This window comes from Hyperoodon ampullatus, assembly GCF_949752795.1.
Source record: "Hyperoodon ampullatus genome assembly, chromosome: 3".
NCBI lineage: Eukaryota > Metazoa > Chordata > Mammalia > Artiodactyla > Ziphiidae > Hyperoodon > Hyperoodon ampullatus.
Window position 1 is genome coordinate 87,064,235 of NC_136916.1, and position 23,675 is coordinate 87,087,909.

A 23,675-nucleotide genomic window follows, 5' to 3' on the forward strand; every position below is an offset into this window, starting at 1 on the left:
TAAAAGGTGAACAAGAATCAAAATAAATGTTTTCATCCATATTTTGGCAACAATCCATTTTCCACTTATATTAAAAGCATAGCTAAGATCTTGTTACTTTCAAGTTTAAAATTCTTTAATGGTTTCCTTTCACCTACAGGATAAAATTCCAAAAGAGATCCAAGTCTCTCTTGATGACTTCTGTCCACTTTTCCAATCTTATCTACTATCACACTCACCTGTCTCCAACTGAGAGCTGTGCCCAAGCATGTCAGAACTACTCACTGACCCCAGAACATGCTTTGTGCCTTCAGTCATACAATTTTCCACTTGTTTCTCAAATCCTACTCAATCCTTAAAACTCAGATAAAAATACTACCTCCTCCATGAAGATCCCCTGATGATACCCACTCTCAGTCAGAATTTCTCTCCTTGCCGTGTGCTCTAGTGACTATTAAAAAGTTAGGATATTCTGCATTATGCTGTGGCTGATTTTGTCCATGTCTCTCCTAAACATCAGACAGAATCCATGGCTTACCCATATTTGTAAACCTTCATGTTCTGTTTCATATAGGAAATCCTCAAAATGTGTTTGATAAATTGTACATATCTCGGAAAGTCACAAAGGGATTAGGGTGCAAATAACATGTTGATTAAGTTGAAAGGAAGTGCAATATCATAAGCTCTTTTTAAAATTTCTTAAATTTCCATTTTAAGAATAATTTGTTCAAATACTATTTAGTCTTAAGATTTAATCAGAAATATTAAAAGCAGGCTGTAAAAAATGAAGAAATGAACCACTTCATTTTATAACAAAAAAAATGACTAATTTTCTGTTCCACAAACCAGATGTCATCCACTTCAAATGTGAAATACTATTTAAATATACCTGAGGAAAAAAAATTAAAAGTAAATGCTAAAAAATCTTGTTGGAAAACACACAGGAAAGAATCAGTTAACCTTCCTTTAAGTAAAATCTAACGAAGAGAAAGATGCTACAAGTTTTTTATTGTAACATCTTTTTTTAAAAAATAAATTTATTTATTTATTTTATTTTTGACTGCGTTGGTCTTCGTTGCTGCGCGCAGGCTTTCTCTAGTTACAGTGAGTGGGGACTACTCTTCATTGCAGTGCGTGGGCTTCTCATTGTGGTGGCTTCTCTTGTTGGGAGCACAGGCTCTCGGCGCGCAGGCTTCAGTAGTTGTGGCATGTGGGCTAAGTAGTTGTGGCTCGCGGGCTCTAGAGCGCAGGCTCAGCAGTTGTGGTGCACGGGCTTAGTTGCTCTGTGACATGTGGGATCTTCCTGGACCAGGGCTCGAACCCGTGTCCCCTGCACTGGCAGGCAGATTCTTAATCACTGCACCACCAGGAAAGCCCCCTATTGTAACATCTTTTATTTAAACTCTTTTAAATAATTATTGTTAAAACATGCCTGTTATTTATGTGTCAAATTCTAAGGAAATGGAACTAAAATACTATTTCAAAACCAAAATATTGACATCACATATCTATCATCTATAAGCCAAATTATTTGGGAAAATACTATGAATTAAATTATAATAAAAAACACCTGAAAAGTGTTGTTCAACTTCACTGTGCTAATACTGTCTTTCATTAGTACTGCCTGTACTAAATGGACCCAGCTGGGTTTAAAATCCTTCCAATTAGTTATTCTAATATTGCTGTGGCAGTAAGATAAATACAATGAAAATTTTTTATAGCAAAAAAGGTACCAAAACATATAGATATTTCTCAATATTTTTCTTTCTAAAATATTGAAGGCATATATATGCTAGATACATATTTCTGTACTATATATTTAATATAATATTTTAAGAGACAATAAAGTTAAAAGAAAATCAAGAACATACCTGTGGAACATTCTTTATAATAGGCACTGGCTGAATTATGAGTGAAACATCAGATTTAGAAGCAGCAATTGGTTCAACTGGAGTTGATATATTCAGTGGTCCCACTCTCTCATCTTGATTGTTTATCAATTCTATGTTTTCATTGACTTCTGTAGGAGGTGTCATCTGGGCAGTAGGTTTAGAAGGAACTGATTCTTCCAGTGAGGGGTAAGTAAAATCCACTAAAATCCCCAAAAGAATAAAAATATTTTTGAAAGAACTGCAAACCCCATAAACAGTACTTCATATCTCATGCATGTTATACGTGATAGTTAAATGTAAACTAGGAGATGACAGCCACAACAGCCTTAAAGAATTAATAAACATTAACTTCCAGGATGGGGACATCTTGTATTTTTATGCCTAAAAGCAAACTGCTAACAGGACAAATGCACACACAACCAAGAACATTACCCTGAGAACATAAATAAAGTTTATTTTACCGAAGCAATTTTAAACAAAAATTTTCACATACATACATGAGACAGACACCTCTTCATTCTTGCCTCGTGGGGGTGGAGTGACTTTAGCATTTGTTGTATACTGTGGATAACAAAGAAGCCAATTTTCATAGCCTCCTTCTAAAACCAAAGGCTCATTGTGCAGGACAGTTTTACTTTCCCACTATAAAATAAGGAAATAGTATGTTTAACATGGAGGCAGCCTCTTGACAGCTAAAAACACAACAAAACTGAATATTAAAATTGCTCTTAAAAGATTCATCTTCTAAATGATTAAAAAAAAGAGAGAGAGCTGAATTCAAAATTCAGCATTAAGTGAAACAAATGGATAGATCAGATTTTTAAAACCACACGAGTAATCCATGATCTTAGAAGAAAAATAGGAAAACAACTTAATATATAATAAAAATCTTCTATAACCCCATCACCCAGAGGTACCACTTTAACATTTTAGAGTTTATTTTTACAGTTTTCTACATAGACATACTTCTTTTTAAATTTTATTTTTATAAAACAATGAAACTTATGCTGCTTTTCTCTTACATGAACATGTTATTAATAAAGAACTATCTCATCATCTGTAATGAACAGATAATATTGTATTTTATACAGACATACACACACATGCCAAAACTGAATCAATCATTTGAACAATTATTATTTTTCCTATTTAATTATAAACAATGCTGAGATAAAAACTAAAGATCCTCATACATGTACACACCCAATCAACTCCATTAGGGAAAATCCCCACAAGTGGAGCTGCTAAGCCAAGGGTCATGAACATTTTAAGGCTTTTAATGTATATTGCTAATCTCTGAAATGATCTTTTAAAAATGTTTGTATATTCTGTACAATAATTTCCTAGGAGAACTGTTGGCTTAAAAGTTTGGTAGATGCCACCAAACTGCCCTTCAAAAAGACAATACCAATTTACACATTTACCAACAGTGTATGAGAATGCCCATTATGTCTTTATAATTTTTATCAAACTGGTGGACATAAAGTGGGTTGTTTTATTTTATTAATTAATTAATTAATTTTGGCTGTGTTGGATCTTCATTGCTGTGCGTGGGCTTTTCTCTAGTTGCAGCGAGCGGGGCCTACTCTTCGTTGTGGTGTGCGGGCTTCTCATTGTGGTGGCTTCTCTTGTGGCGGAGCAGGGCTCTAGGTACGTGGGATTCAGTAGTTGTGGCACGTGGGCTCAGTAGTTGTTGCTCGTGGGCTGTAGAGCACAGGCTCAGTAGTTGTGGCGCATGGGCTTAGTTGCTCTGCGGCATGTGCGATCTTCCCGGACCAGGGCTTGAACCTGTGTCCCCTACATTGGCAGGCAGATTCTTAACCATTGTGCCTCCAGGGAAGCCCAGGTTGTTTTAATTAGTATTTATTTGTGAAGTTGAACATATTTTAATATGTTTATTAACCCTTTATATTCTATGGCTTAACTAATCTCATCTTTTGCCTATTTTTCTATAGAATTTGCTATTTTCTTGGTAAACAGTGAATGTACTCTGAATATTAAGGAAAATAAGTCTTTGTCATATTTGTTACAAATATTTTCCCTTAATTGACTTTTCACTTTATTTGTGGTGTTTTTAACATGGTCAAAAATATTAGCCTCTTGGTTCAGGATCAAGGTAATAAAACACTTATCAGGGGCTTCCCTGGTGTCGCAGTGGTTGAGAATCTGCCTGCTAACGCAGGGGACACGGGTTCGAGCCCTGGTCTGGGAAGATCCCACATGCTGCGGAGCAACTAGGCTTGTGAGCCAAAACTACTGAGCCTGCGCGTCTGGAGCCTGTGCTCTGCAGCAAGAGAGGCCGCGATAGTGAGAGGCCCGCGCACCGCGATGAAGAGTAGCCCCCGCCTGCCACAACTAGAGAAAGCCCTCGCACAGAAATGAAGACCCAACACAGCCAAAAATAAATAAATAAATAAATAAATAAATAAATTTAAAAATAAATAAAAACAAAAACACACACACACAAAAACACTTATCAATGCTTTTTCCTAGTAGTTCATTGTTTGAATCAACATATTTTTATCTTTTACCCATTTGGAATCTAGTGTGGTCTAAGAAATAAGGTAGGGATCCCCTTTCTTTTACTTGCTGGCTAGCCAGCTGTCCTCAAACCAGTTATTTCAATCCATCTTTTCCTCACTGATCTGTTATGTCATCTTTATCATACACTAAACTTTCAGGTAACTTTATGAAGCTGCCACTTTTTTAGGTGAAATCCCCTACACACGAACCTTCAAGTTGTGAACTTTCAAAGATATAAATGTGCATCTATCAAAGTCAGGCGTGAGTGAAGTTGCATCTTGCCCTCCATCTCCTATTGCTGACGATCCTTCTGCTCTCCCATCTCCCACCTCCTCTCCCCCTTCCAGTCAGTAACTCTTCTTGCCTGTTCACTCGATGCCAGCCCCTGTATGCCAGCTGTTGTGTTATACTACTGTACTTTTCAAGGTGCTGTACTGTAAGATTAAAAATGTTTCTTTATTTTTTTGTGTTTGTTTTTTATGTAATACTTGTGTGAAAAGTATTATAAACCTAATACAGTACAGTACTATATAGCCAATTGTATTAGTTGGGTACCTAGGCCAACTTTGTTGGACATACGAACAAATTGGACTTACGAACACGCTCTTGGAACAGAACTTGTTCGTATGTAGGGGACTTAACTGTAGTTGAATATTGGCAATCTCATATGTTGGCCTATATCTGGGTATATTTCTAGATTCCTTACTTTGAAGCATGATTTGTTTCAAGGCTTTTAAGATTACTCTCCTGGAGGGCAATGTTCCATCAATTGACCCTCCTACCAGCAGACTGAGTTTTATACTTACCCATGTTCACCAGCATTCAGTGCTATTATTTTTTAATAATTTAACAAATTAAACCGAGTATTATTTTTTATCTTTGTTAATTTGATCATGAAAGTGGCATTTACTGTTTCAATTTGCATTTCTCTGATTACTAGTCAAGTTGACATTTTTATGTTTTTGTCACTTGCATATCTTTTGTTCACATCTATCTGTGTCCACTGCTTATTTCAACATTTTATCTTAAGTAATTTTCTTATTTACTTGCAAAAGCTCTTCAGATTTTAGGTGTTCTAAATCACTGCCATATTTGTTGCAAATATTTTTTTTTGTCTTCTGCCTTCAAATCTGGTATTTTTTTTGCACACCTAAGTTTTTATTTCATTAAGTCAAATCTATCAATCTCTTTTTCCTTAGTGACTTTTTCTTTGCCTTTACGTTTCATAACAAAAAATAACACTTTTTTCCAGACAATTTATGTTTTGGAAAATTCTAATATCCTACTTTATAAAGTTCAGTTTATTGTTATTGGGTGAGTCAAAACTGGTCTTTTAAATCTGAATTTTTTAAAAGTCTACAACCAAAGCATGTCGGATCTTCATGTCCTTAAGATAATTAACTAGTTGACATACCTTTCTAACAACCAGAGAAGGCTTGCAATTACAGTAAACTAACAAGGAAACTTGCTAACCTTGAAAAGTGCATCTTTCAGACTCCGTAGAGTTGTTCCAAGTTGTAAATCTTTTGCAGTACTAAACCAGTCAAGAAGTACCACGTAATCCACATTCCCTCTCTTCTTCCATGTGTCTTTAGAATCATCTGGGAGGTTTGCTTCAATCCAACTAGCAGTGACTCTGAAATGTATTAACGTTTGTATTGGGGCAAAAGTAGATGAGAGGTCCTAACATACTAATGTAAGACACTGAGTTTTGAGTTTTGTTCTTCAGTCTTTATCATACCATAGCAAACGTTTTTGTTTTTGGCCATGCTGCGGGGCTTATGGGATTTTAGTTCCCCGAACAGGGATAGAACCAGGGCCCTCATCAGTGACAGCTTGAAGTCCTAACCACTGGACTGCCAGGAAATTTCCCCCATACCATAGCAAATTTTAAGACAGCTTCCTTTCTAAGGTCAGACTGTATGTTATGATAGTATATAGCCTAAAGTGTTTAACACCTTTACCACTGCATAATATTGGAATATATTTTAGTAATTATTAGAGACTGAAATAAATAGACTCAGTTGACCCTTTATGTAAAAAAAAAAAAAGGGGGCCAAAAATGAAAACACAGGAAGTCATCTGAGTATGTCTCAGCCAAATATAAATAATTGGTGGTGGTGGTGGGGCACCTGGGTAACACTGTTTATATTTCAGTTCTCTTATACCTATAGAGATAATTAATAGTTAACCAAATACCAAAATGCTTATTTAACAAACACATACAGCATTTACTATGTGCCAGGTGCTATTCTAAATGTTTTAGTCTCATTGACTCTCACTAGATCCTCACTATACTCCTATAAAACAGGCATTATTATCCTCATTTTATACATGAGGAAACAGGCCCAAAGAGGTTAAGTAACCTACCCAAGGTTACAGTTGCCAAGTGGAGCCAGAATTCAAATTCAGGCAATCTGGCTCACGTCTATGCTCTTAGCTGTTATGCTGTGCTGCCTTCTACATCATCACCTGTGAACAATACCAACTCTACACTAAAGCATGCTGTTCACATTCTCCTTCACTCACACAAAAGCTTAAGTTCTTACCTAAAGGCCTTCCCATGGCCCGATGCATGGCCCCTCTCTCCAGTCCTATTACTTCAACTTCCTCAGCACTAGTTACTAACTTACTCCCTCTTTCTCCACTCTACCCTTGGCTCCATTGTAATTCCTGGTTTATGCAGGTATGCGCCTGCCTAATTACCTCTGCTCCTACTGTCCACTCTGTCTGGAACCCTCTTCCCTCAGATAACTGCATCACTCATTTCCCTTATCTCAAGATTAGCTCAGGAATAACTTCTCCATGAAGCCTTCATGGATTAAAATTTTCAGTGCTCACCCCAACATACACACTTGACACATCCATCTCCATAGCACTTATCAACAGCAGATACACATTTTAAGACTTATTGCCTGTCTCACCTATCCCACCTCCTTGTTAAAATATAAGCTCCATGAAGCAAAGATTTTTGTCTGTTCAATGATTTAGCCCCAGCACTTAGAACCACAGTAACTCAGCCCATAATAAGTGCTCAGTAAATATCTGCTGAATGATGGAATGAATAATACAGATTTGCTCCTCCAGGAAAGGAACTCCATATTATTCCTAGCAAAGCACCTAGGTATTTCAGATATTTAACTAGTGATATTGGCAAGCTGGGCAGAAACTTGTATTCTAAGTAAAACTAAATGGTTTAACTAATTGAAGGGGAAAAAATCCTGTTCCTATATAATAATGTTGGTTACCGTACCTTCTAGGAAATAAAGAAAAAAAAAGAAATATAAGATACTGTTTCATAATAAGTCTCACTTGATATATAGAGATTAGAAGGATGCCTGGTCAACAAAGAATGAGAAAAATTGAAACATGATATTCTTAAGGACAATTTCTGACACTAAGGATATACCTGCCTAAATCACTCTGTCTAAAAACTCAACATTAGTATTCTGCAGAATACTAGTTTGGGAAACAATAATATCAGTCAGTACTCCCCAAACTTCAGTCTTTCATGTAACCCCTTCACAAGCTGCTGCAACTCTGCTCTACCTTGTCTACTGTATAATGTTTTAATTTAATTATTTAACTGAAAGTGATCCTTCACTTAAATTTGTTTTAACAGGAAAATGTATATTCTTATATACATGGAAAATAGCATTATATCCAATAAATAAAGGATAATCCTAGAAGTAAATAAAACAGATCAGTAAATTATGCTATGTTCACATAACAGATCACCATATAGCAATGAGAATAAATGAATTACAACTACACACAATCATATACATGACTCTCATAACATAACGTTGAGTACAAGAAGCCAGACATAAAAGACTTTAGACTGTATGGTTCCGTTTATATAAACTACAAAAACAAATCTATTCTATTGGTGGTTCCCTTGGGATAAGTGACAGGTGGCATAAGAGAGGCTTCTGCAGTGATGGTAATGTTGTTTCTTGGTCCAGATGCTAGGTAAATGGATGCATTCAGTTTTTGAAAACTGACTGGGCTAAATACTGAGGATAAGAGTGATTTTGTGTGTATATTATGCTGTATTAAAATTTTAAAACAGACAATGAAAAACTAGTAATGTAGTATTCACTATCAGCTAGCTGAAGATACTGTTGCCTACAGTGAGCTCTGAGGCCTGCTCTCCAGTAAGAAAGGGATATTATCAAATACTAAAAAGGAATGCTAGCACCAAATTGAAACTTCTTTTAACTAATTCAGAAGGACTGAAACAGAAATTAAAAGGTAATAATTTTCTTGGTATGCAATTCATCTTCAATCTTCAACCTAAACTCATCTTGAGTTTCACATTAGTCAAATTCTCACATTTTGGGAAACAGTTAATAAAAGTCACCAGCTTTCTGTCAGTAAAGATTAGATCACCAAAGATTAATCATAACTTTCTCTTTCCAAATCCTGGAAATATATTCATACCTACTTGATTAGACTATGCACCCTCATCTCATTTTTTTTCCTTTTAAAATTTTTATTTTATTAAAAAAAATTTCTTGTCTTTTTTCTTTTAATTTTTTGTTTTCCTTTCTAATCTCATTTTTTTTTTTTTTTTTTTTTTTTTGGTATGCGGGCCTCTCACTGTTGTGGCCTCCCGTTGCGGAGCACAGGCTCCGGACGCACAGGCTCAGCGGCCATGGCTCACGGGCCCAGCCGCTCCGCGGCATGTGGGATCTTCCCGGACTGGGGCACGAACCCGTGTCCTCTGCATCGGCAGACGGACTCTTAACCACTGCGCCACTAGGGAAGCCCTCTAATCTCATTTTTAAATAGCATACTTACAAAGCACTTTATTCTTCAGGTCGAACATTCATAAGCCTCGGCAATATGCTAAAAACCATGCAAATTTTATTACCTAACTTTAAATATATATCTTTTTAAGGTTGCTTAAGTTAGTACTGGAATGGACCATAGATTTTAACTAATCCAGTCCCATAAACTAAGACCTAGAGAGGTTATATAATTTTTATAACACTCCTAATAGTTGAAAATAGCCCTGGACTGGAGTTTTAGTCCTATCACTATTATGATAGTTTCTAATATACCGTATATTCATGCAATTAACTTTAAATTATTTTACAGGTTAAAGGCCTTCTTATCAAAAAAGAAAGAAAAAGGTAGTTTTTTTAGTAAGTCCTTACTAGTGCCAGGCACTGTGTTATCTGTGTGCATATATAAAATTTGTCATTTAAACCTCTCAAAACTTCTGAGATAGGTACTATCATTATTCCCATTTCACAGATGGAAACATGGGCTTAGAGAGGTTAGGCCACTAGCTAGAAGTAATGTAGCTAATAAGAGACAGAGTTATAATATATAGTCTGAATATAGTCTGATTTTACAGCCTGTATTTTTTCTTGATCACTTAGCTATCCTGCTTCTTCTTCGAAAAAGTTATTTGTGTAATCTTTTACCACAGATAATAGTATGGGGAATTTCAAAATAGAAAGCAATTCAAATAAAAAATAGCAGGAGAAATTAGTCAACAAACACCTGGGGAAAGAGGACACACAAGGGAGTTTCATTTCTCTTCTGATAAGACTCCAAATGCCACAGATAAGAAAAAACAGCCGAACTGGAATGTCCTTTACAGTACCCTTCAGAAAGGGTAAGGTGTGCCACTATGGAGTAAAGAATGAAAAGGTCCACAGGAAAAGAAAAGACCACTTTATCACATTTAGCTTGGATGCTAAGTAGCAATATTTACTACTGTCCACAGTTTACTATTTTATCTAAATATACAGCGACCCACCCTGGACTGATGGCTTCTTCAGGAACACTGAGAGAATTTGAAATATGGGAATCCAGATAATCCTGCATTCTTCGAGCATCCATTATAATCAAGCTGATGTTTTTATCCATCCTCATTGTGTAAAGCTCCTTTGCTGTGATTGCTCCTTGGAATCGAGAGAGACAATATAAGTGACAAGAAACACCTAGTTCCATGTGCTATCATATCACTAAATACAGGACAAGCATAGCTTTTCCTAGAAGTGTCATATACTTGCTCTTCTGTCATATTATTTATTACATTTTAAACTAATTTTAAATACAATTTATGTTTTTGACATTTATCAAAAAACTAGTTCAACGCTTTGTTTATAAAGACTTAAATACCAAAACTTGCTGGTGATGTTACAACTACATCTGGTGTGGGCTCTGCTGCTGTGTAAAATAAATTAGTATGTGTGTCTCATGAAAATATTCTATTTTAAAAAATCAAGCTATTTGAGAAATGTCAACCAGAAGAAATACCTGTGGTTCAAAAGTTCTTGAAAGGTTCTAAATTCTTTTTAAAAAGTCTCCATGGGGTCTCATGGGGGCTATCTGAAAAACTTGTAGGTTTCCTAGAATAATAAGCCAAAAGTTTGTTATCTGTGTTCCACATCTGGGGTTGGTAAACTATGGCCAGTTATTTTCACTGGAACACAGCTTCACTCATTTGTTTACATATTGTCTATGGCTGCTTCCATGCAAGGACAACAGGGCCCCCCAAGCCTAAAATGTTTAATATCTAGCCCTTTAATATTTAGCCAAAATAAATATTCCCTATATTGCTATTTTCCTCTTCCAGGTTCTACCACCTGAAATGAAAGATTAAAAAGCCCTAAAAGGAAGCTTAAACATGGAAAGAACTATTTCAGCAGTAAGCTGTACAAAGAGCACAGTCACACCATCTCCTAAGCTAAAATACCCAGTTGCTAATAACCATCTTACTTCCCTTTCTAACCATCAATATCATTCTGATAACAAAACAATCTAAAGTGGAGAACAAACCACCAAGACGTGCAACACCTAAGCAGGGTGAGATACAAAGGAACATATGAATAAAAACTAATCTCAGGGCCTCCCTGGTGGCACAGTGGTTAAGAATCCGCCTGTCAATGCAGGGGACACAGGTTCGAACCCTGGCCCGGGAAGATCCCACATACCGCGGAGCAACTAAGCCCGTGTGCCATAACTACCGAGCCTGTGCTCTAGAGACCGTGAGCCACAACTACTGAGCCCACGTGCCACATCTACTGAAGCCCGTGTGCCTAGAGCCCCTGCTCCACAACAATAGAAGCCACCACAATGCGAAGCCTGCACACTGCAACGAAGAGCAGCCTCTGCTCGCTGCAACTAGAGAAAAGTGCGCACAGCAACGAAGAACCAAAGCAGCCAAAAATAAATAAAATAAAATAAATAAATGTATTAAAAAAAAACTAATCTTGAATGAACTGATAACAGCTTTTAGGAAGGTACCTTACTACACTCAGTTTTATTTTTTAAATTGTTGTATGGAAACATTTAAAATAGATAATTAATTTTAGTGTTACATATAATTAATGTTTAAATTAAACCTTTTCTGAGAGAGGAAAACTTAGGCAATTGCCTAATAACTCTTGTTGTTTAGGTCACATACTTATTACTGGAGCATCAACACCACCTACAGATAACATCCAAATTACTGGTTTAGATTTTTTTTGAGGGGAGTGAAAAAGCCTTTAAATATTTAAGTTTTCCACTTAAAGTCATAAGTACTAACGGCTACTTATATGAAGTTTACTGTGTTCTAAGAGTGTCACATACATTAACTCAGTCAATCCTCATAATAACACTATGAAATAGATACGATTATTATTCCCACCTTACAGATGGGGAAACTAAAGTAGAAAGGTGAAGTAATAAGCTCAAGATGATACGCAAACTCAGAGGAGCCTGTATTCAAACCTAGGAAGTCTGACTTCTGAGAGTCCATGCTCTTAACCACTATGCTAAACTGTATCTTGAAAAAAAGCAATGACAAGTACCAACTGTGTTTTTCATGTTTTCAAATGCATATTACCATAAATATTCCCCATGACATGTAAATACAGAATATAATACATTTTCAATATTATTGTACAGGTTAGGAAAAATGATAAAGCTCATATATAAACTAAACGCAATGCTAAGAATCTCATTGTCTAAAATCTGAAGCTTATTCTGATTAAAAGATCTCAATAATAGCCTAAAAGAACTCCCTCTTTCTGGGCACACTTACCTTTCTCTGTAGTCTCATTTTTTTCACTCTTTTCACCATTTATCTATTTCATAGGAAAAAAAAGTTTCAACTTTAATAGAAACACACATTTTTATAGAAAGAAAAAGTTCAACTTTAATACTTCTTTGAAACTGAAAGCCTTCTAGGAAATGAAATGTGCAGAGTACTGGCATTTTATAAAAATACAGATGAACAGTAATAGCATTAACAGATTACTCTGATAACAACTAAAATAACTAGTAGCATATCACAATCATATGTCATTTCCTCAAAATTTTCTCCAGTTAAAGACCAAATATGATTTCAAAGCACAGATTATTAGAGAAATTTAGTATTTAACTTAACGAGAGAGCACTTCTTACAATGAAATAAAAATTCTAGTCAATCCCTTCAATGTCCTCCATTACAGAATTAAAGGAAAATGAAGTGTTACAAAGTTTTATAAATTTGCATTTCCTAACCAGGATAACATGGGATAATTCTCTAACGTACTAACTCATTTCATAGATGGGAAAACTAAGGACCCACTAGAACCTACTGATCAATTTCTACATCACTAAAAGTAAAAAAGAAAAGAAATGTATATTATGTGCCTCCTAATATGATACAGTATGCAGTACACAGTATCACCTATGAAGCATTCTGGCCAAAAAACAAAAACTGAACCTCAATCTAATTAAGCTTTTAGGTTGAACTTCCAGCCTACAGGAAATACAGGAGACAGAACAAGTTAAGTGACACAAGGAGGAAGTAATCAGACAAATCTACAATGTGGCTGATTTTACAGAACTGATCCAGTATTAAAAAGCCAAAGGCAGGAAATGAAAAATGAGAAGGAAACTCAATCAGAGAATGCTATAGAGACTTAAGAGAAATTGCAACCAAAAGACAATGAGTGGACCCTGTTTGGATCCTGATTCAAACATACTGACTCTGAAAAATCATTATGAGACAAGTGGGTAAAATATCTGAATAGATTGGGCTTTAGATTATATCAGGGAATTATTGTTAATTTTGTGAGGTGGGAAAATAGCACTGCGGTTATTAATAAAATGTTCCTTTTGGACTTCCCTGGTGGCACAGTGGTTAAGAATCTGCCTACCAATGCAGGGGACACGGGTTCGAGCCCTGGTCTGGGAAGATCCCACATGCTGCAGAGCAACTAAGCCTGCATGCCATACCTACTGAGCCTGCGCTCTAGAGCCTGCAAGCCGCAACTACTGAAGCCTGCATGCCACAACTACTGAAGCCCGTGCACCTAGAGCCCATGCTCTGCAACAAGAGAAGCCACCGCAATGAGAAGCACGCACACCACAACGAAGAGTAGCCCCCGCTCGCTGCAACTAGAGAAAGCCCACGCACAGCAACAAAGACCCAATGTGGCCAAAAATAAAATTAAAAAAAAAAAAGCTTAAAAAAAATGTTCCTTTCTTTGAGATGCATACTGAAATATTTAGGGGTAAAATGATATGTTGTCTGGAATTTGACTGAAGAGGTGAGAGGTGCAGATAAAAAAATATGGCAAATGTTAGTTGATTACTGAAGCTGGGTGACAGGATTTAACTGTATTCTCTTTTCAACATAAAAAGGCTAAACAAGGGCTTCCCTGGTGGCGCAGTGGTTGGGAGTCCGCCTGCCGATGCAGGGGACATGGGTTCGTGCCCCGGTCTGGGAAGATCCCACATGCCGCGGAGCGGCTAGGCCCGTGAGCCATGGCCGCTGAGCCTGCGCGTCCGGAGCCTGTGCTCTGCAACGGAAGAGGCCACAACAGTGAGAGGCCTGCGTACCGCAAAAAAAAAAAAAAAAAAAAAAGGCTAAATAAAAAAGTAAAGGTAACGAAAAGTAGTTGGCCCTGCTGTTGGAAAAGCAACAAAATGAAGAATTTGAAAAGTCCCTTTCATACAGTTCTTTGGAATCTTGGTATTTTTTTATATCAGCCATTTGACCTATAAATGAACATGTCTCTAAGGCAGTACTATTAATCTTACATTATGAGTTCCTAAAATCAAAAGACCGATTTCTTCACTTCTTTTTACATAGGGCCTAGCCCAATGTCACAAGCAATTCAACTACTACTTCTTAATGAAATCAGTGATAACCCACATACAAGTGATAGCTGAAAGCTACAAAATGCTTAAGAAAAATTAAATTAGAAATCTTTCCATGAATTTCAACAGTGCAGAAGAAATTATATATTAGAAAGAATAGTTTCTGAGGAGGCGAAGGGAGGGAGATACAGTGACAGCTAGCAGGTACAGGTTGAGTCACTAACAGTTTCTGGCAAACAAATGATGTATCTGAAAAGACTACAAGTAGTCGCTGAACAAATGGAACAAGAGGGAGAGAAAGAGGAAAGGGAAACTGAGGCAGAGAAAGGAGGAAAAAGGGGAGAGAATGAGACGCCAGAAATAGAAAAAAAGTTTCACATCAAATAGTGTACCAAATCTTTCCCTAATGTAAATTATATTTATTAGAAAGGAGAGACCTTAAAGATCATCTATTTCAAGATCTTAATTGGCCAAACTGAGTCCCAAAACAGTTAAGCAAGACTTGATATGGGACCAGAACTCAGATATACTGAATCACAGCCCAAATGCTCTTTCCACTGCTCCAGTCAAGTCTATAGTGACTGCTAAAAACAAATACACACAACATATTTCTTTAGAAGTTTCAAGAAAAACCTAGAATCAACTAAAGCTAGAAAAATTACTTCAATTTCTAATAAAAACACATTAAATTTTATCTTTTTTGCCCAAAAGAACGATATAGTGGTATCTCAACTCTTCTTAAGCAAATCATCTGACAAAAAGAACCAGTCTTTTTACCTAGCAGAATAAATCTGGAATACCTTGTGGGTTTTGTCTTTGGCATCCAATACATTTTCCAAAGAACTTTTAGCTGATGTGCCACCATCCTCTCTTCCTGTTTCCTGCCTTTTCTGTTTCTGCAGCTGCTCTTTCTCCTGTCTGTCCTTTTCTTCAAGTTTTTTCCGAACTTCAGCTTCTTCATATCTAGTTGAAAAAAGAAGTCAGGATGTCTTTTATTGGCATGATGGTGGAAAGTAAAGGATTTCCAGTTCTATAAAGTTAATATCCTGCCATGAGGTATTTTATGGCTGCATTCTTTCTCCCTCCAGTTAAAATTCAACTCTGCCAGTGTTCCATTATAAATCACAACTCACAAATTTGTCCTCTGTAGATTTATTTCAAATTGCTCAAAAATCTTGAAAAGAAACGCTATGCTCTCAAGTTGAAGTTGTTCAATATTCTTTTTGCTCTTTCCCTCCCACTAATTTCAATGCTTTAAAGATTCAAATATGCTGCCATTTCCTTTTCAAAGGATTTACAATCCTAAAATCCTAAAATTAACTATAAAGCCCGATTTACTTATTAAATAGCTCAAAATACAAAAAAGTACAGACAATAAATAAGTGAAAGAACCTAAAGCCCCAAAGATAGACGAGTAAAGAACATGATTATTGCTAGCAGTAGTATGATTAGGGAAAAACTAGGCAATCTAAGAGAAAACAGTTAATAATGGGTAACCCAAAGATTAGGAGAAATTCTATTCTACTTAGTTGATTAACTGGCTAAAGGAGAAAGAGAATAGTAATTCTAAATGACTTCATCCACCTTAACATATTCCAGCCTCAAGATTAGTAACTGGGGAAAGGACCAAGGAACACATTAGTTGAAAAAGATAAGTTCTAAGTAAAGGCTATGATACATTCAGGTATCTCTGCTTTTCAGACGTTTTCTTTATGCCACTTCGCTTTTACAAAAGACCTACATTAGTACTTGTTTTTACTAACTGAAAGAAATCTGAAGAGGGTATTCACTTATGGAAAAAAGGTGAAAAATGAAAATAGCGTTTAGCAGTTGTTCTGCAGCCAGCTGTTAGAAGTAGCCACACCGTGATCAGACAGTGTGGCTCCTTCACCGCCAAGCTCCTTCCCCAGGAATTACACAAGCATCTCAGCATCAAGCTGCCATAGCTTTGAACTGTGTCTGTGAGCATCTGTGCTTTATCTTGATTTATTTTGTGCATCTTGTAGCAAGACGTGTCCTGAGGTAGTTGCTTCTTTGCCTTATGCCATTTTGGCTTAGGTAAAGTTTCATAGGAACACTTTACTTTCAGATGGCAGGGGAAAACCTGTGTAACTATAGCAGTTAACTGATCCAAGTTTAAAAAAAATAGTGGAGTAAAAATAGTTCCCTTTTAATTTTATTTAAAGAGTGACTAATGACTAAAAATTGAAACATACTGTTTTTAATTTCTAATTATTTTATAAGCCTGATAAGTCAGTCATGGCAAATACTAGAGTTAGATTTTTTTTTTTTAATATGTAACTTCTGCAACCAGGCAAGTCAAAACTAACATTAAATACTTCATTCCCACAAGTACAGTGTACAGTAGCACATTATGACATGAAGCATATGAGAATATTATGTTTTTCTGAAGAATCCTGTCAGAAACTTAGAAAAAACTGGACCTGAGCTATAATCTAATAGACCAATGCTTATCTTAACAATGTATTAGTCTAAACATTTAAAATTTTTCAGTAAAGAACATTAATGGTAACACATGAATATAAGACTTCTTCTTAAGAATTGGGATTTATATGCATGGTCATATATAAATGGACAAATTCTAAATATAATTTTATTCTTCTAAATTTACATTCTTTTAAAGATTTCATAATAGTGTCTGTACCTGAGTTTAAGGCTTTCAGAGAGTCTCTCAGCTTCTTCAATAGCTTTTTTGATGTTTGCAGGTCCAAGTATTGAATGAAAGTAGTCCTAAAATTATAGGAAAACCATCTTATACTGTTAGTACTAGCCACTGTACATAGCACTAATGCTAAAAACACAAAATTATGGTGTTCATATAAACAAAAGTTTAGATAAAAATATTATGACTGAATAAAATATTTCTTAAAACTTTTAACCTACAAAAGTGTACAACTTATTCTCCAATTGTTTCAAAAATATTTTTTCATACTATTAGTAGGTTAAAAAAAAAAGCCGGTAAGTAATAATTTTACTTATTTGTAAGGCACCTTTACGAAGTGTAAATACTATTCTTATTGTTTTTGAATAAGTGCCAAAAAGCAAACCATATACGTTAGGAGCAAAATATATTTTCCTACTGTAAATATGTTAGTTTTTTCTTTTAGTCTCAGAAGCAGTAAAGCAAATTCTGTATTGATTCACATCATAGAATTTGTTTTGTTTTACTTGTTTGTTTTTTTTTTTTTGCGGTACGCGGGCCTCTCACTGCTGTGGCCTCTCCCGTTGCGGAGCACAGGCTCCGGACACGCAGGCTCAGCGGCCAGGGCGCACGGGCCCAGCCGCTCCACGGCATGTGGGATCCTCCCGGACCGGGGCACGAACCCGTGTCCCCTGCATCGGCAGGCAGACTCTCAACCACTGAGCCACCAGGGAAGCCCTGTTTTACTTGTTTTAAACTGAGATGTTTCCTTCCACCTGTATTTTATAATACCTGCCTACCTCCCAACTGGAGTCAAATCACTTTAGACATAAAACAAGTTTTACACTTGAGGAAACCCTGAGTAACTGAAAATCAAATGGTAGAAAATAAATCAACAGTATGATCTACGTTACACACACACATACACACACAAAAGGTTTAGCACATAATTTATTAACAAGCATAATGAATTGAAAAAAATAAATCACTTCCCTAAGGGGTCACTCATTAGATCTTGCAATCAGAGATATCTCCAAATCAAGGCTGGTTTAACATGACAGTAGTGCAGTGAGACTCAGCTAACTAACTAGTGGATCTAACTTGCCACAACTTATCACTATGACTTTGCCTACTAACACAGTTTATCACAAATGATACTGTAATCAGAAGTTATAAAAAGAAAGGCCAGGAGGCCAGAAATATCCATCTCTGGATGTTTGAGAGGCAGTTACAAAGAGCTGGTAAGATAGATCTGTTGATAACAGTTATCATATGTCTGTCTATCTAGCCTAAAAGTAGATGATGTTTTATTTGATTTTATTCTTCTAGATTAGAGATAAAATATATAAAAGGGCCATTCACTATGTAATTTTTAATAAAAGTATATAGTTTGTTCAATATTATATCAACTAAAAATTACAGTGGAAACTGTAATTACTTCCATTATCACAATGTCCTGACTTCTGATGCAATACTTTTTTAAGAGAAAACAAAATTAGCCATTACTGTAATATTTCTCTGATAAAAACAAAATACAAAGTAAAACCAAAAAACACTATGACTTTTTTAAAAATTAATTTTTATTGGAGTACGGTTGCTTTATATGACTTGTTTTATTAATTTTTTGACATGAACTCATTTAAAAGCCCGGCTTAACACTGCTGAAATGCTGAAAAAATCACGTTTGGGGATGTCTGGTACAAACTCCCAGAAGACACTCCCCTAATATTAATGAAGTTTCTTGTCAATAATTACCTCTCTCTGTGCTCTTAAAAGAACACAGTTGGAGTAAGTATAATTTTTTTCCAATTTTCAATAGTATTGACAATTGGCAGAATAAAAAAAAAAAGTCCAATTCTTATACAACTAAAAACATTTGCTTCTTAGGTTTACTTAGTAGAACTTTCCTACTCCTGAACACACAAATTCAAGCAATTCCAATGATTTCCCAAACAAAATGGTTCACTAATAATAATATTTAGCATTAATTATCATGATTGCCATGGATATTTAAAAATATTCTAACTGTACCTAGACTTTGCTATACTAATATCTTCAATATATTTGCCTTCTCCCCCTTTTCAAATAACCCTGAAAAAACTGTTCATAAACTAATTTTTTTCAATGATTAAACAATAATGTAATGTGTTTTCTACTAGTGAGTTTGCTAAATTAAAAAGTTTTATCTAAATCTTAGTGTAAAACAAGTGAAAAATGTAAGTTTCTGAAGAAGGCTGGTCACATTACATCCTGTCACTTACTGATTTAAAGGGTAAAAACCAGAAAATATGTAGTTACTAAATTTAACACTTCACATACTTAAAATGCACTGGAGACATTGAGCTAAATAAAATAAAACAAAAAACAGTTCTAAGACAGAAGCAGACGTGGTACCCTGGACAGAGCAAATGGAAACAGTCCCTTTACTAATATCAGGAACTGAACATCTACAGCATATGAAGTAACAGCCTGGGTTACTTGAGCCTTTGCAGGGAGCTTCCTAACCCGAACAACTCCTGCCACTTTCAACTAGATACTCTCTTTGGAAATGCAATAGATACTCTGTGGAAATGGAAAAATTTCTTACTGATTAAAATTTACTCCCAACCTTCTCAAGTTAAAAAAAAAAGGTAGCTACAAAACCACTCCCAATCTTGCCAAAGAAAAAAAGTAACAAGTTAGAAAAATAAAGCAAAAATTAAATAAGTACATAAAACATTGGCCCTACCACAACAGACAAAAAAGGAAACATCAAAACTTCCGAAGTTCTCCAAATTCACAAATCTTTCAAAAATATTTATTTCAGTAAATACTTTTACACTTCTTTTTAAGCAGTATCTTTTCTTAAATTTTATTTCTGACAGGGTTCAGATTTATGGGTTTTTTTCAGATTTATGTTTTAATAAATAAAATATACATTTACAATAGTAATAAGCAGAATAATTGCCACCATTCATTCACCCATTCAATATTTATAGAATACTTATAGTATGACAGGAACGATAATACAAGACTTATCTTCGATTCTTATAGCAGCCCACCAAGAAGGTCCTCTTTAGAGATGAACGTACTGGGGTCTCAGGAAAGATGAAGTAAGAGAGCCCAAAGTGAGAGAGCACATTCCCAACCCAGGTCTACTCTTCCCCAGTCTGTGATGTTTTTGTCATGCCACCAGGGTCTTCCAGCACTGGGTTTCTCTTTATTATCTCATAAATAAGCCAAACTTTTAGTTGTGGGTAGTCCTTCATATCCCATAGATCATGTATGTAGCAGAGTAGCTTTTTTTTTTTTGCGGTACGTGGGCCTCTCACTGTTGTGGCCTCTCCCGTTGTGGAGTACAGGCTCCGGACGTGAAGGCTCAGCGGCCATGGCTCACGGGCCCAGCCACTCCGCAGCATGTGGGATCTTCCCGGACCGGGGCATGAACCCATGTCCCCTGCATCAGCAGGCGGACTCTCAACCACTGCGCCACCAGGGAAGCCCCTAGCAGAGTAGCTTTTATTCAATTTTATGTTGGGCAGAAACAACATGACTCAAAAGACTCTCTGAGTAAAATGACCATTACATCGTTGTTTTCTGAAACCTTCCAGTGGGGTTAGGAAAAATATCAGTGATGACAGAAAGTATTAAACACATGAACCGTATCCTGGCTCTAAGCAGTATCTTTTTAACAGATACTGTAAAAACCATCAAAGAGTGAGCAAGAGAAGCCTCTGTCTCTATCTGCAGATAAGCATGTCCAAGAATGTTCCAAGGGCAGGACCAACCCAGCCATTTGTAGACAGGAAGATGAATCTCCAAATGCAAGGAGCTACCTTTCCAAAGCTAGATCTAAAACCCCATTAAGATTATCAGCATAATTTTGCTGGTGAGAAGAAACACCAGCAATCATTTGTCACCATTAAAAAAAACATTAAAGTTATCCCATAACCAACAACCAAAAGAAATTTTATTAGTCCCACTGCTGTGGACAAAAAAAGGTTATTTCGAAGAATAAGAGAACTTTTTCTTTTTTTCACTTCTATAAGTCAATTTAAATGAGGCAGGAAGATCCCACATGTCGTGGAGCAACTAAGCCCGTGCGCCACAACTACTGAGCCTGCGCTCTAGAGCCCGTGAGCCACAACTACTGAGCCCACACACCACAACTCCTGAGCCTGCACGCTAGAGCGCATGCTCCGCAACAAGAGAAGCCACCACAATGAGAAGCCTGAGCACTGCAACGAAGAGTAGCCTGCGCTCACCGCAACTAGAGAAAGCCCATGCACAGCAATGAAGACCCAACGCAGCCAAAAATAAATAAATAAAACAAATTTAAAAAAAAATTTAAATGAGGCAAGACAATTCTGCCAAAAGTGAACTAAATAAAAATCTCAATATTAATTCAAGAATGGCTTGTCTTGGACTTCCCTGGCAGTCCAGTGGTTAAGACTCCATCCACACTTCCAACGCAGTGGGCATGGGTTTGATCCCTGGTCAGGGAACTAAGATCCCACATGCCACATGCCGTGGCCAAAAAAATAAAAGAATGGCTTGTCTACCAGGTAAGAAATCTATAAGCAGTATTTTGCTACTATTCTCTAGTAGCAGGATCATTCCTAGGTAAAGGTGGAACCACCAACACAATATTATTCCCATTTCTTTAACCCACTCTCTATTTTCTTCTTTTGTTTCTGATGTAATAAAAATGCAACCATCTTCTCTAGCAACACTTATCCTAGTCATCAGTTCTCCTTACCCAGTTACACCTCTCCCATCCTCCCTCCCTCCTCACGCTTCAGCAAATTGGAAGAAAGGCACCTGGCTCAAAAGATTAAAAGCAGGGGGCTTCCCTGGTGGCGCAGTGGTTGAGAGTCCGCCTGCCGATGCAGGGGACACGGGTTCGTGCCCTGGTCTGGGAAGATCCCACATGCCTCGGAGCCGCTAGGCCCGTGAGCCATGGCCGCTGAGCCTGCGCGTCCGGAGCCTGTGCTCTGCAACGGGAGAGGCCACAACAGTGAGAGGCCCGTGTACCGCAAAAAAGAAAAAAAAAAGAAAAAGATTAAAAGCAAAAAGTAATAAATAGATAAAAATGATTATCTAAATTAAATAGATTAATCAACATTAATTTTGCAAACTGAGATCTTTAATATGGCTATAATGTCAATTAAATATAAAAAGCTGTCACATAAAAACAAGTGACTAAACCTTGACCCTTGAAAAAGTACAACTATAGTTATATTTTTCTTATTGAATGCATGAGTAAACTGAATCCTTCTATTTGACCTGGCAGTGATTTATTACAACAGAAGACTAATCATGAGTCTGTATGTTGCTATAAACCTGTACTAATCCAAAGCAAATTAAGTATGTGTATATAGTGTGAGTGTAACCATACATATACACATATATTGCAAATAATGAAACGAAATCTTTAGTTTGCTTTTTCTATCTGCAGAAGTTTGAACTTGCTGCTACATAATATCTAAATTTCAGTATTATTTTAAAATTTTAGAGATCAATAGCTCCACTGTGTAAAAATAACTTAGCAAATAAAAACATAGAAATAAAAGGTACCTGCTGTTGCTTGAAATCAGGCCTTTTTTTGATAAGATTATAAACAGTCACATATTTCATATATAGCACATAGGCCCTTTCCTCATCACGATCTAATCTGCTTTCTTCAGCGGTCTTGAAGATCTTCAGGGCACTCTGTACATAACTTAAAATTAGAGAAAAAGTAATTAAAACACTTGACATCTGGGAGAAAAAAGTCATGTATAAAGTCCACAGAGAATCTCAATAAAATACATTTCATAATTTAGGTTGCACTACTTCAGAATTATACAAAGTTAGATATAAGTTTGGATGCAACATGAAAATTTCCCTTATACTACAATTAAATACTTATGTTTCATTAATAGTTGTTTGTATGTCACCAAACTGTACAAAATGCATTCTAAATCCAGTTTTAAAAGATTTGCTACAATAGATAATCCTGAGGCAAGTGGTCCTTCGGCATCCATATAATAGTCATACTCTATAATTAAAGAACATAGCTGCATACTACTTGTACTGAAGTAGGGGAGCTAAAATATTTATTATTTTTATGTTAAAACAAATACTTTTCAATTCTCCTTACTCCTTTCTAACCATGATGTAAAATTCTCCCCACCTAAAAACTCAAGAAACTAGGGACAGGAAAGGGGACATGAGTTCAATCTTTTAGAGTTTTCTATACAATGGCTGAACTGCACTCTGATTCACTGGCCCTGAAAAGAGAAGAGATTTAAAGTCTAAAAACATGTCATCTTAAAATTCCACTTCAGTAAAATAATTTGAGGGGTCTACGGCATTCATTTATTTTTTCTTTAAATAAATTTATTTATTTATTTATGGCTGCATTGGGTCTTCATCGCTGCGCGTGGGCTTTTCTCTAGTTGCAGAGAGCGTGGGCTACTCTTTGTTGCAGTGCGCTGGCTTCTCATTGTGGTGGCTTCTCTTGTTGTGGAGCATGGGCTCTAGGTGCGTGGGGTTCAGTAGTT

At 36.3% G+C, this 23,675-nt stretch overlaps 1 protein-coding gene across 4 annotated transcripts in view; it reads right to left on the minus strand.

Moving 5' to 3' along the window:
- The window catches only part of USP8 (ubiquitin specific peptidase 8), a gene marked incomplete at both ends in the record, with an annotated part of 47,413 nt that overhangs the window by 20,342 nt on the left and 3,396 nt on the right, over positions 1-23,675 (minus strand). For 3 of the 4 annotated variants that reach the window (XM_079700296.1, XM_079700295.1, XM_079700294.1), the window contains 8 exons: positions 1,851-2,071; positions 2,369-2,513; positions 5,868-6,030; positions 10,168-10,312; positions 12,442-12,484; positions 15,290-15,452; positions 17,155-17,240; positions 22,708-22,852. In XM_079700296.1, the coding sequence (XP_079556422.1) occupies positions 1,851-2,071; positions 2,369-2,513; positions 5,868-6,030; positions 10,168-10,312; positions 12,442-12,484; positions 15,290-15,452; positions 17,155-17,240; positions 22,708-22,852 (1,111 nt within the window). The remainder of the gene's footprint in view (positions 1-1,850; positions 2,072-2,368; positions 2,514-5,867; positions 6,031-10,167; positions 10,313-12,441; positions 12,485-15,289; positions 15,453-17,154; positions 17,241-22,707; positions 22,853-23,675) is intronic. The other variant, XM_079700297.1, reaches the window with a different exon arrangement.